Source organism: Rhincodon typus, chromosome 20, assembly GCF_021869965.1.
Source record: "Rhincodon typus isolate 14 chromosome 20, sRhiTyp1.1, whole genome shotgun sequence".
NCBI classification, from domain to species: domain Eukaryota; kingdom Metazoa; phylum Chordata; class Chondrichthyes; order Orectolobiformes; family Rhincodontidae; genus Rhincodon; species Rhincodon typus.
In genome coordinates, this window is record NC_063351.1 from 11,577,974 (window position 1) to 11,591,608 (window position 13,635).

The 13,635-nt window shown below is 41.0% G+C and overlaps 1 protein-coding gene across 1 annotated transcript in view; it reads left to right on the plus strand.

Moving 5' to 3' along the window:
* Positions 1 to 1,641: 1,641 nt before the first annotated feature.
* LOC109911865 (bifunctional 3'-phosphoadenosine 5'-phosphosulfate synthase 2-like) overlaps positions 1,642 to 13,635 on the plus strand; it is a gene marked incomplete at its 5' end in the record, with an annotated part of 29,474 nt that continues 17,480 nt past the window's right edge. Inside the window, 4 exons of the mRNA XM_048609164.1 lie at positions 1,642 to 1,761; positions 2,903 to 3,014; positions 10,635 to 10,840; positions 12,502 to 12,637. Coding sequence (XP_048465121.1) covers positions 1,642 to 1,761; positions 2,903 to 3,014; positions 10,635 to 10,840; positions 12,502 to 12,637 — 574 coding nt within the window. The remainder of the gene's footprint in view (positions 1,762 to 2,902; positions 3,015 to 10,634; positions 10,841 to 12,501; positions 12,638 to 13,635) is intronic.

Here is a 13,635-nt window from a genome sequence, read left to right on the forward strand (position 1 = left end):
ACTGTGATTCGCAACAGTGTTGCCATGGAGAATGCACTGGTAGATGATGACTGACAGTTAAGTGCTGAGATTTGTTTATGTTTTAACTAAGCAGATTGACTCTGACCGAATTACCCCGAGGACTGAATCATAATAGCTCTTACCTATTGTGTTAAGGTGAAGCAGGCCCAATATGTATATATTTTTTGTTTCTGTACAGGGCTTTGTGCATTAATATGTGCGTAGACTTCAATCTGGGCAAGTGCGCAACATTGTCAATCCAACTATCATTCTTAAATTGTTTGTCAATGTATTTCTTAGCACACTTACGATTGTTTAGTTGCAAAATCATAAGTAATGTTGAACAGCTTGTTTTGAGATTTGTCAGCCTGGGCTGGTTGAGCACATTTGGTCCCTTCACTTCTGTGAACAATCAAAGTGACATGCTATTTGATTTGATTCATCATTCTTTGGGAAATATAGATATGTAGCTAGTATCATATTGCCACTCATTCATCTGCCACATTACTCATTTGGGTGATAGGCAGAATTTTTTTGTTTTAGCTTGACAGCAGCAACTTTTATTGGCAAACATCACTTGTGTTGCTGCTGTGAACTTCACGATTTGCTCAACCTTTCTTGAGATATATTATCCTTCCAGGGTAATCTGAGGTAGAGTGGGCACTATTCAAGATTGAAACTGATAGTCTTAGACCCATTGTGAGTTTGTACAATATAAGCCAGAAATAATCAGATTAAGGTAGCCATTACCTTGCAGGATGGCTTTGAAGTGCCTTATTTCAGCATCAAACTTTCATGGTGAGCAAATAACCCAGGCCCTAGTTAAAAATGTAGAAATCCCAACTAGTGAATTACTGAAAGTAGGCTTCCAGTAGGCAGTAGTGGAGAAACTCCTCACAAATTTCTCAACTGGGACATTGAGGAAAGAGGACTTCATTTGACTGCTTCATTTCAAAGATGGATCTGAGTGCAGGGTGAAGCCTGGGAATGTAAGTGCAAGTTTTCTGGTAGCTACTAACTCGTGAATGGGCAAAAGGCCTCCACTTTCAGTCCTGGAAAGAACCAACTCATTGGTAGTTAGAAAGTAAATGGGGAAGACTAGAGTTCACAAGCACCAATGAAGAAAAAGAGTTCAAGTATCTGAAAGCAGTGAGGAACATCCAGAAATCCCTGTTACTGATGAGATACTGTGATTGTGGCCTTGAGCCATAAGACCACAACTTGGATTTTGATGTAGAATCTAGCGTTTATGTTTACATTAGTTCTGGAACAGTTGATGCCACCATAGTGATGTTAGTTCAGACCCATGCACTAGTTATTAGTTCTGACCATCAAAATTTGAGCAGTTTAATGAGCAACAGTAGATGGATTGAATTTTAAAAAAAAAGCAAAAGAACTGCAGAAGCTGGAAATCAGAAACATGAAATAGAAACTGCTGGAAAAGCTCAGCAGGCCTGGCAGCATCTATGGAGAGAATCAGAGTTAATGTTTTGGGTCCAGTGCTGAGATTTTCCAGCAATTTCTGTTTTTGTTAGATGATCTGACTCTGGAACCCACTCTGAAAGGGAAATTAATTATGTTACATTTCTACTTTCTGGGACGGAGGCCAGCAGAGTGTAGAACTAATGTATTTATTGTTACTCAAAGGGTATTGTACCTCCAGCTGCCAATGAAGAAGTGAAGGAACTCTTTGTCTTTGAAAACAAGCTGGACTTGGCATGTGCTGCTGCTCAGGTTCTGCCCACACTGCAGATAACAAAGGTAACTTTTCTTTATTCCACCCTTAACATTCTTCTCTTACCTAACAATACAATTAAACAAAAAGCACATTGCTAATTTTTACACAGTTGTACATTACAACATAGAACAGTATAGCACAGGAGCAGGCCCTTTGGCCCACCATGTCTGTGCTGACAATGGTGCCATTCCAAACCAATGCATGGCCAAAATGAAAAGCATTTTGCACACGCACAAAAGAATTGAACATTTTACTGATGTCTGATTCCTGCAGGGTACTTAATATTTTGCAAACAGGAAGGAACCATATTTCTATCAATTCTTTCCCATCTGACTATATCTGTAACTATAACTATGTGGTGTTGTTGCTGTGTGCCAATTTGAAGCATTTTGAAAGGCCTAAGATTTTGGTTACCATTATTACATGGACAAGTGTCGGACTATTACAGACCAAAGCAATGAAGTTTAAGATAGGTATTTTGTCGAAAACAAAAAGGCTTCAGCTTTGTGAAGAATATTGTTATACCTCAGTCATCCAATACTGAAACAGGAGACAGTTTGCCTTCCACAACTGTTTACTTGCATTTCATTCCAGTCTCCAGTCTACTGTCTCCCGTTTTTGAACTACCTCCCATTACTAGAGAAAATCAGCCCTTTTTGAAAAACTCACAGCTGACTTAACCAATTAACTGATGAAACAAACAACTACTAACAAGCAAAATAGTAGTTAACTATTCATGTAACCAAATCAAAGTAGGCCCCTTTATCCAACAGATAATTACTTCAAAGTTAGTAGACACGTTCATTAGCAGAATTTGCAATAAACTCTTCAACCCCGTATCTATATCCTGTTATTTCTATTTAGAAATTGAGAAAACTCATTGAATGAGTTAGTGTCATAGAGCAAGTGAAATTTGGGCAAAGTGCACATTATCATCCACCAGAAAACATTGAAAAGGGAAACAGGAGACATAACATTATTCAAACAAAAGTTAATGGATTTCAAACTTTAAAACTTCATTCAGGTATTCTGGCAGGTTCTGGTACTAAATCTACCTCTGAATGCATATGAGTAGAAGAAATTGGAATCATTACATTAAGATATGTTGTAAATGCAGTGAGCTAATTGCACATTGATTCACTCAATGGTTTGTTCTGTCTACAGTTGGATCTCCAGTGGGTGCAAGTCTTGTCTGAAGGTTGGGCCACTCCCTTATCTGGCTTCATGAGAGAAAGAGAATTCCTGCAGGTTCTGCACTTTGGGACTCTCTTGGATGGTAAGAATTGCTGAACGCTGCTGCAACTACAAGTATACTGCTACAGTCAGTTTCCATACTATTTGAAGTTTTCTCAGGGTTCTGTTCCATTTTTATTTACCAATGTGAAAAGGCTATTGAAAGAAAAAGCAAGCGGGGCTATAGATCAGCAGTCAAGCTCACAGATTTTATTGCACAATGGTCTTTGCAAGAAGCAGAGTGTCTGATCAGTTGGTCTCTGCATTATCAGTTCTTGAAGCAAAGAATTAGCAGGTGTTTAATAAGCCACTGTTGCAAAGATGAAGACACTTGCTGTTGGAGAATTTAACTGCTTGAATCAAGACTATTGAGCAATCCGAAAACTGAAAGCAGATATGTGTTGGTTTTGATTTAACCTATGATGCCTCTCAAGGGATCGTGCCATAACGGCTTTAACTTTCATTTCCATAAATGATTTTCACAAAGGCACAAGAGGAATGACATTGCAGAGTGCTGAGATGGCATCAATTTGGGGATGGTGGCAAACTATGAGAAAGAAAATCAGAACAAATTGCTCAGTGGAGTTGGGAGCTAGGTAATAAATGCATAAAGATGCGCAGATGGTGAAAAAAAGACATCCTAAATGGTAAAAGAAAGAAGGATGTATATAGCATCTTTCATGGCCTCAGGACATCCTAAGGCCTTTCATTGATGATGAAGAAATTTAAAAATGTAATTGTCTACATAACAACAGCAATGTGCCAGTCAATTTGCACACAGCAATGTTGCACAAACAGTAAAGGGAAAATATCTTTAATGATGTTGGTTGAGCCGTTAATATAGGCCAGGACAATGAGGTAACTCTATTACTCTCTGCTGAAATATTGCCATCGGACCATTTACAATCATCCAGGAGGGAGATGAAACTATGGTTTAACACCTCATCCATTGCTTGGATGAAGAAAATGAATGTATTACAGCCAAGTTTGCAGATGACGCAAAAAGTTAGGAATGCGAGAGCTGAGGAGGAAACCATCTGTAGACGGATATAGACAGGTTAAGGGAGTGGGCAAAAACTTGCCAGCAGGAATGCAATGTGGGAAAGCATGGGGCTATGCACTTTGGCAGGAAGAATAGAGGAGCTGAATATTGTTTAAATAGAGAGAGACTGCAGAAAGCTATAGGACAGAGGGATTTGGGATTCCCCATGCATGTCACAGAAAGTTAGTATACAATTTCATTGGTTAATAGGGAAAGCACGTGGACTGTTGGCCTTTGGCCTTTGTTTCAAAGGCAATAGATTGTAAAAATAGAGAAGTCTTTCTAAATCTGTACAAGACACTAGTTAAACCACTGCTGGAATATGGTGATCAGTTTTGGTCCCTTTACCTACGGAAAAATATATCAGCTATGGAAGCAGTCTATAGAAGGTTTACCAGGATGGCCCCAAGTATAGATGTACTGCCTTATAAAGCAAGGTTGAATAAGTTAGCCATGCACTCAATGGAATTTAGAAGAATGAGAATGAATCTCATTGAAAAATACAAGCATCTTGGGGTCTTAACAGGGTAGATGCAGATAGTTTGTTTCCACTTGTTACAGAGTCTAAGACCAGAGGGCATAATATCAGAATAAGAGGTCGCACTTTTAAGAGAGAGAGAAAGAAATATTTCTTTACTGAAGGTTGTCAATCTCTGTAATTCTCTCGTGCAGAGGATGTGGAGGCTAAGTCATTAAGTATATTTAAGCCTGAAATAGATGGATTTTTAATCAGTATCAAGGGTTACAGGGAAAAGACAGGAAAGTAGACACAAGGATTATCAGATCAGCCAATAGGCTTGCGCACTCATGCTGATACGTCAACTTTGCCTCTACTCAGTCTCTCTATGATTTGATGCCTTCCGAAATGTATCTGCTTCATACTGATTAGTCAAAAGTCTCAGACTTCCATGAGTCAGCAAGTGTGCTTGATCTCTTAGTGATGTTTTGAAGACATCTGTAAAGCATTTCCCTGTCCTTCTAGGTGTCTCCTGCTGTGACCAAGTTCCAAGTGGAACAGAGATAGTAGGAACTGCAGATGCTGGAGAATCTGAGATAACAAGGTGCAGAGCTGGATGAACACAGCAGGCCAAGCAGCATCAGAGGAGCAGGAAGGCTGACGTTTCGGGCCTAGACCCTTCTTCAGAAATGGGTCTTAAAATGAAGAAGGTCTTAAAATGAAAAAATGAAGAATTAAAATGAAGAAGGGTCTAGGCCCGAAACGTCAGCCTTCCTGCTCCTCTGATGCTGCTTGGCCTGCTGTGTTCATTCAGCTCTACATCTTGTTATTCCAAGTGGAGCAGTTGTCTGGTGTTGGGCCAATGAATGACATCTGCCCAGTGGAGCTGGTTTTGAGTGATTAGTGACTCAGTGCATGACAAGTTAGCTCAGGAGAGGACAAAGGGGAAGGTCAGAAGATTTGGGAACACATAGGGAAATCACTGGGGCTTCCTCCAGACATCCGCTTCTCTGCTCTTCCCACATCCCAACCAAGCACATGCACAAATTCCAATGGCCTTCTTCAGTTGTGTGACTACCTGACCTTCTGATTAGAAACTGGCTGGAAGTTAAAACATAACTTAGAGTATCACAAGAACCACTCAATCCTTTTCTTTCTGTTTTAATTAGTACTGAAGGATGGTTGTGGAAAATACCATATGATTAAGAAAATAAGTAGGGTTCAATTGAAATTCAATCATTTGAAGTTTCAATATCAAACTTATTTTGTTTAACTGAGGCTGGATATTGACAGTTCTAACACAAATGTAATTCTTTCTGAAAGTGAATACGTCCTTCTGTCTCTCCACACAATGAGAAGAATCTCCAGCTAATTTTGTGAGTCGAAGACTCCTTCTGTTATTGTGAAGCTTGAAAACAGTTTACCATAATAAGTTCAACCAAAACAATTCTCAACATTCCTGAGACTTTCCTCAGTCATTATTTCTAACTTTTTAAAGATGACTTTTTTGTACGTATAAACCTGTTGTTATAGTGAAATATAAAGTCATTTTTAGAATCAGAGATAAGTTTAAAAAAGCCAGTCTGCAAGAACAAGCCATTATACACAATTGTGAAAGAGAGTACAGAACTGCAAATTGTGTACGTGAAAAACTAGTCTTTCAGAAATAAGTAAGCTGGGATGTGGGTTGAACCAGAAGCAACAGTTCACCATTGGGCAAAACATGCTTTTGAAAAGCTGGCAATTAAAAAATTCAAAATAAAGAATTCCAAATAAAATATTGGAAAAACACAATGACGTGGATATGTTAGTTGAAACATAAATTGCAGGGGAGAGATGATAAGGATCAGTAACAACTGCAAACAGCTAGCACTAATTTGGTCAGATTGGAATTTAAAAAGTACCAAAAGGGACAAACCAATCATATTTTCATGTGGTTTTGTTATGTGCTAATTTGGCTGCCACATTTGCCAACTAAATAACAACATGTTTCAAATGTAATTAATTAGTTTTGATGTGCTTTTGGGTGGTCAATGAATCATATTTTATGACTTCCCGGCCCCTTCTTCTTTGAGCCAATCTTATATGGGTCACATATTTCACAAAGTTACCAACATACTGCTGCCAGCTGTCGAGACAATAACAAATCTTTTTGAAATCAAAAGCTTTTCCCTTCAAGAAATAGTGAAGACATCTTCATAAAATTATTATTTAAGAGGAGACATTTCTTGCACAAAAATTAAATAAAGAACTGCGTATGCTGAAGATTTGAAACAAAAAGTGATGCAGAAACTCAGCAGGTCTGGCAGCATATGCTGAGGGAAAACAGAGTTAACATTTCGAGTCTAGTGATCCTTCTTCAGAACTGATTACAGCTAGAAAAAGGTGGTGCTTTTTTTTAAATATATTCATTAATGGCATCGGTGGCTAGGCAGCATTTATTGCCCAGAAGGCAGTTCAGAGTCATTGCTGTGGGTCTGGAGTCACATGTAGGCCAGACCAGGTAAGGATGGCAGTTTCCCTCCCTAAAGGACATTAGTGAATCAGATGGGTTTTTTTCCAACAATCAGCAATGGATTCATAGTCATTATTAGATTCTTAATTCCAGATATTTTATTGAATTCAAAATACACCTTCTGCCATGGTGGGATTTGAACCCAGGTCCCCAGCACATTGTCTGGGTCTCTGGATTAACAGTCCAGCAATAATATCACTAGGCTATTGCCTCCCTATATGCTGATGACAGGTGATGGGTGGGGGTGGGGGAAGGCGTGGGTAAGGGACTGAGTGGATAGGTGGAGAAGGACTCTTGAGAGAGACAAAAAAAGTTAGGCAGACAAAGGGTAGTTGACATAAAGCTGATCATGGGGACAATGAATGGGTGAAATGGTTGGGCTGTGCTGAAAACAGCCCATGTCACGACCGGACCTGGGATGTGGGGTGGGCAAAGGACATGAAAGGTGGTGTTCAGGTTCTAAAATTATTGAATGCAGTATTGAGTCCTGAAGGCTACAGTTCCTAAGTGGAAAATGAGAGGCTGTTCTTCCAGTTTGCACTGAGCCTCACTGGAACACTGCAGCAAGCCCGAGATGGAAATGTTGGCCAGATTGATCTTAGTAGGATAATAGGTCAGCACAACATCGTGGGCCAAAGGGCCTGTACTGTGCTGTACCGTTCTATGTTCTATGATTCACAGCGGTGTATTGAAGTGGCAGGCAATTGGAAACTTGTAGGATCGAAACTTCAAGCCCTGGATGACTAGTCTAGTGCCTTCCCTCTATGGCAACATCTCCGAATGCAGTCATTGCCACTGTAAAGTAGCAGGTGGGCCTGTCGTATGGATTTATGACTGAGAACCTGAACAGGCACGTCAGAGTGCATTAAGGATCAGCTATGTCATTTTGGATAACCACAATATGTAAGCTCGAATGGACAGGACATCAGTGAACAGATTGAGTTCTAAACAACAAAAATAATTTCTCCCTTCCAGATCCCCTTCATCAGGGAGGGAGAAATTGGGAGTAGTGACCCAACCGTTGGCTGTGAAAGTGATATTGAGACTTCTGTTTTTCAATAGGTGCGGGTTTCAAAAGGGTCTAGAGACTGAATTCCAGACAGCAAAGTTTAACTCTGCTTGCCAGCTTTTCCAAAGACAGTAAATCAATTTGCTGGCTATGATTGAATGTACGACAAGCGATTTCATCACAGAAGCTGCTGTCTCCAACAATCCCGCACAGTCAAATAGGCATTGAAAATGGCTAACAAAGACACATGATTCAGTTTTTAACATCTCTATAATTATTCTTCCAGGCAGCTTATACCATAAGAAATAGGAACAGGGATAGGCCATTCAGCCCCTCAAGTCTGCTCCATCATTCAGTAGGATCATTGCTGATCTGATATTCCTCATGTTCCCATTACTGCCCTTTTCACATACCCCCCTACTCCCTGCCTGATCACAAATCTATCTCCCTCAAAGTGAGGCAGGGATGCTGTTTTACATCCAGGTCGGCTCAGAGTGAGTGAGTGCTCTGGCATTGAGTGAAGACCCTGGAGACGCAGCCTGGTCCAATCCATGAGCTGGGGTCTGTGTCCCTGAGCACACAGTGTCCTTGCTGCAGCGTTGCACTGAGAGTTGTTGGTACAGCACTGAAATGCACAAGCTGTCTGTAAGTGGGTCAGAGATGTGTCATGAGGGTTCTTTAAAGCTGGCATATGTCAGGTGCCTGTGTCCATGGAAGTGGGATGCATGTGGCTGGTGCCCATGTTGGTGCCCCATTTCCAACATGATGGTTGTTCAGAGCAAGCAGTGAACTGAGTCTGCCAGTTACCTGCACTAGTTTCCTTCTCAAGTCGTCCCAGCATTGAGTTGTTTGGCAAGTTTGGTCAGATGGGAGACTGGATATTTAATAGGTAAGTTGTCATAACAAGATGCTTAACAAGTTGTAATGACTATCAATTGACATCCCACCCCTCCCTTGTGAAAATTGTACCAAATTACTTGAGAAAAGAATAAAAGATACAACAAGATGATCTTGACATCAAGATGCTTCTCACTGCACTTGTCATTGGGCTCTGCCATATGTTTGTCATCACTCAGATCATGTAAGATTTCACCTTAGATACCTGCACCCTATGGTCTTCAGTAGATCAAGAGGACACTGATATCCTCCCAACGGCAATCAGGGATATCCAAAAAATACTGGTCAGCAATGGTCACATCCAATGAGTTAATGGGAAAAAAAGATTTAATTATTGATTCCCCGCAATCCCCAAAGCAATCTGATTGTAAGCAATCAGTGTAGAGGCAAGAACTTAAAAAAAGTAATGTCACCATTGTCCTGCTCCGTCATTAGAGAGAGAGAGACGATTAATCGTAGTTTAACCCGACGGTCACCCAGGTAAGAGGAGAGATTGAAAAGGAAAATCCTTCATGGTAACATTAGCCAGTGTGGGAATTGAACCTGCGCTGTTAGTATCATTCTACATAGCGAGCCAACTGACCTAACGAAACAGTATAGCTGTTAAATGTGCCATCAGATCATTTATGATGTGTGAAATTGGGAAAAGTTGCAAAGGCACAATTTGAACATTGTCACAATTTGACATAACACAAGATGAAAGGGAGACTGCTTCATATACAGTTTTATGGTTGTCCAATGTGCCAACACATCAAGTGGGCAACAAAAACAGTCTTGAGAGTAATGTTGATTTACCAAAGAATATTGAATAAATATTTAAAATGCAGTCAAGTTCCAACAAAAAAGTCAGAAGATTGTTTGTGTATTTAAATGAGGTCCCCACGTTGTTGTCTGGAGATTCGCCTGCTCACTGATTAAAATGACAGTTTGCTGCAAGGCTGTAGGAACCAGTGGGATACATTATCCGCTAATGCTTTCTGCTAGTTGAGGTGGGAATCTCTCCCAGACGTAACATCACAGTGGACCTCACTGTTTCCCAACTGCATGACTCCCACCAGATTTAACATCTGGCCTCCTGTGGCTGAAAATCAACTGTACCATTGCATTAGAACAGATAATATTCATTACCAATTAATCGAGAGTAAATGATGCATAATTGGTTTTAGGCACACAGGAAGCGGCTAAGAAATAGCTGGAGTGGACAAAATAATAGGAATGCAGTATATATTTAACAAGTCATTTCGCATGATGCCTGACTGTTGGACTCTTGAGGATGCAAGTATAAGGACATGTTACACAATCAGGTTGGTATTCCCTGGAGTATGGAAGTATGGGAGTGACCAGATCAAAGTGTTTACAAGTTTTTTGATAGGGCAGATTGAGCGAAGCTATCTCCTCTGTCAAGGCTATCACAAACAAAGGGGTTTTAGTCTTAAAATTAGACCAAGGACACTTTGGACGTAAATTGGGAGGTGCTTTTTCACACAGAAGTACTATTTCAGAAATTTCATCCCCAGCAGCCAGTAAACTGTGGAGTTTAGGTGATTGGGTAAGTCTATTGAGCAGAATGGAGCAACAGCAGGTAAATAGGGCTGAGAGACAGATTAGCTGTCAGGTAATTGCATGACAGAGGAGGCTTGAGGGATAATGACATTTCTGTATCACTAATATAGTGATAGTTGGAGCTGTTATTTTGCAGTAAAGGATTCTGTCCTGAGGAGTAACTGAGCATGTTGTCCCCAGGTGGAATTATCAATCTGACTATTCCAATCGTCCTGCCAGTCAGCACAGAAGACAAGGAGCGCTTGGCATGCTGCTCAGCCTTTGCCCTTGTCTACTCAGGACGGAGAGTGGCCATACTTCAAAACCCAGAATTTTATCCACACAGGAAAGAGGAACGCTGTGCACGACAATGGGGAACAACCTGCGAGAAACACCCCTACATTAAGGTACATAATGCTGGCTACCTGTGTCATTGATTGCTCAGTCTCTACCCGATTTGGTTAGCACAAAGGGAACAAGCTAGCAATCCTTAACTTCAACGTGACACTGAATTTCTAACCTCGCCACTGATCCTAACTCCACACTCAGCCCTCTCTTGTACAGAGCTCTGATCCCTAAACCTCATGCTAACCCATAACATCACTCTGACCCCGAACTTAAAAAACAGAAACTTGCATCTTCACAGTACCCTTAATATTGCTTCTGCGGAGTGCCTTGGGATATTTTATAATGTCATAAATTGGCACCAATTCACATCAGGGGATTGCAACACATGACCAGAAGCTCGCTGAAGTAAGTTTTATGGAAAGATACAGAGAATTGTAGTTTTTGCATGGCTGCCAATAGTGGAGCTACTAAAATTGGGGGTGCTCAAGTGGCTGGAACTGAAGGCACGTATAGATTTTAGAGGTTACAGAGATAGGGAGGAGTAAAACCATGCTTTGGAAGGACACCTCAAGGTCAAGTACATCACAAAGAGAGGGATGGAGTCCCCTAACCTCTCACTGTGACCCCTGCCCACAGGCCCATAACTTCACACTGATCCTAAACCTCATGCGAACCCTAAAAACCTGACCTCTCACTGACCCTAAACTCCCGGATTCTCACTGTGCCCACGCTCTCACCCTCACCCTCACACTGCCCCCTAATCTTCACACTGCACTGTAACCCTTATGCTGACCCTTAGCTGCCTCTGTACTAGTTATGAAATGTCCTGAATCATAAAAGTTTAGTGATTTTGAGTGAGCTGGTGTTACAGAAAATGTTTGGTACCTTTCTCCTTCAGCTATGCTCACTTCTAAGGCAATTTCTGGCTGATGGTTTTTGATTTCGATATTATAGAAGTGTTTTGGGGGGCATCTGACGTGCAGGCTCCTTGGACACTGAGAGTTTAGCTTCATTGGAAAAGAGCAAGTGAATGAATTCCAGGCTCCAACCCTCATGGATCTGACCCTAGTGTCTGCCCGAATGCAAGCTCATTCAGTTGGACAACGCTGCAAGTCACCCAGGAGAAAAATCGGAAGGTTAAAATAATGTGTTTTCATTCTAGGCACATGGTGGGATTATTAGTTTTAATAACACAGGAAATGGTTTAAGTGAAAATGCTGTCGGACTGTGGAAGGTGGTTCAAAGTAAAACAAATTGTTCCTTGGGGAGGGGCTGAGGAAGGAAGCCTAGTTGTGAAACCTCCAGAGATCAAGCCAGGGTTGGCTCCCAGACTCCAGCAACGTTGCGCGCAGTGAGTGCCAGTAGATATTGAGGGATCTAATTCAGGGCAGGGTCTGTCTCTGTGATGCCCATCGCAGGAACACACCTGAGGTTGGGAGAACTCACTAACACACATGTCACAGCACCCCTTGGTGCCACAGATTAGCACTTCTTTAACGAGATGTACCACTAAGCCTAAACCTGGCCGAATGTACCAGTGATTTCAAGTTATATTGTCTTGACCAATGGTCTTGTTTTGCTGTAAGGGAGGTTGTCAGCCAGAAGACCAGGCCCAAAGTGTTATGTTTTACAGATAATTGCCAACTCATTCATGACAGATGGCAAGTAATTTTGAAATAAAGCTCATTTCTAAATGTTGCTTTAATAATATCTGTTTCAGATGGTGATGGAAAGTGGAGACTGGCTTGTTGGAGGTGACCTTCAGGCCCTGGAGAGGATTCGGTGGAATGATGGCCTGGATCAGTATCGTCTAACCCCCCAGGAACTCAAGCAGAAGTTTAAGGACATGAATGCAGGTATAATTTTTGTACCGCTATTTAATTTCTATCTCCAAGCTCAGTGTTAATGAAGGCCTGGGTAAATTCTCTCCATTATTGTCTGTGCTGAGCCAGCCTGGTCCCTTCAATCATTTCCAGTCCCTTCTGTGATAAATCACTCTAATCAGTACTTCCTTTGGACCTTGTTCCATGTAGGGCCAAGAAAGATAACCTAGTTTAGCCATTCTTGAAAGATGGGTCTTAGATTTCTTTTATAAGTGGGGCTTTGAGTGCAGGCTATACTCTTTTAATAGCCTCCTTATTTCTTCTACTAATCATGTAACAAGTACAGAACTTTTAATGGATTCCAGTAATGAAATCTTACTGTAAATTAAACCTGCGGATTATTATTGAGCAGACTGGGGAGAAATTTTAAAATGATTTTGATAGTGATGAGGGTTCATTGATTGTTAAAAAGAGAATGAGGAGGGAAACTTGTTTATGTGGCAAACTGTAGGAGTATGGCATTCTTTTTACAGATTTTGGATCATTGCAGTACTTAAGACAAAAGTGGCAAAGTATTTGAAATGGGGATGATACAAGATGCGGGAGGGGGCAAGGCAATGGGGTCAGTTTCAAATTGCACTGGCAAGGAGACTTTAGTGAGGATCAGATAGTTTCCTGTGTTGTAAACCGCTGTGCTTCTATGATCGTGAGTCTGCTGGATAATCCAGTATCAGACCAGGAGAAAATTTCCTCCAATTAAATATTGGCAAGACCTAAAGCCATTGGTTTCGGTTCCCACTTCGGTCTTCATTCAGTTTCCTCAGCAACAGTCTGAGATTAAGCCAGTTAGCCTGATCTAAATCCAGTGCAACCTCAGTTTAAGTACCATCACTATGACGGCCTATTTCTAACTCCATGTCATCACTGACTTGCTCCACGTTTCTACTCCTCTGTTGCTAAAACCCTCTTGAATCCATTGTCGCTGTTAGCTTCAGATTTGATTATTCCAGTGAAGAAAAAAACCAGAGTTA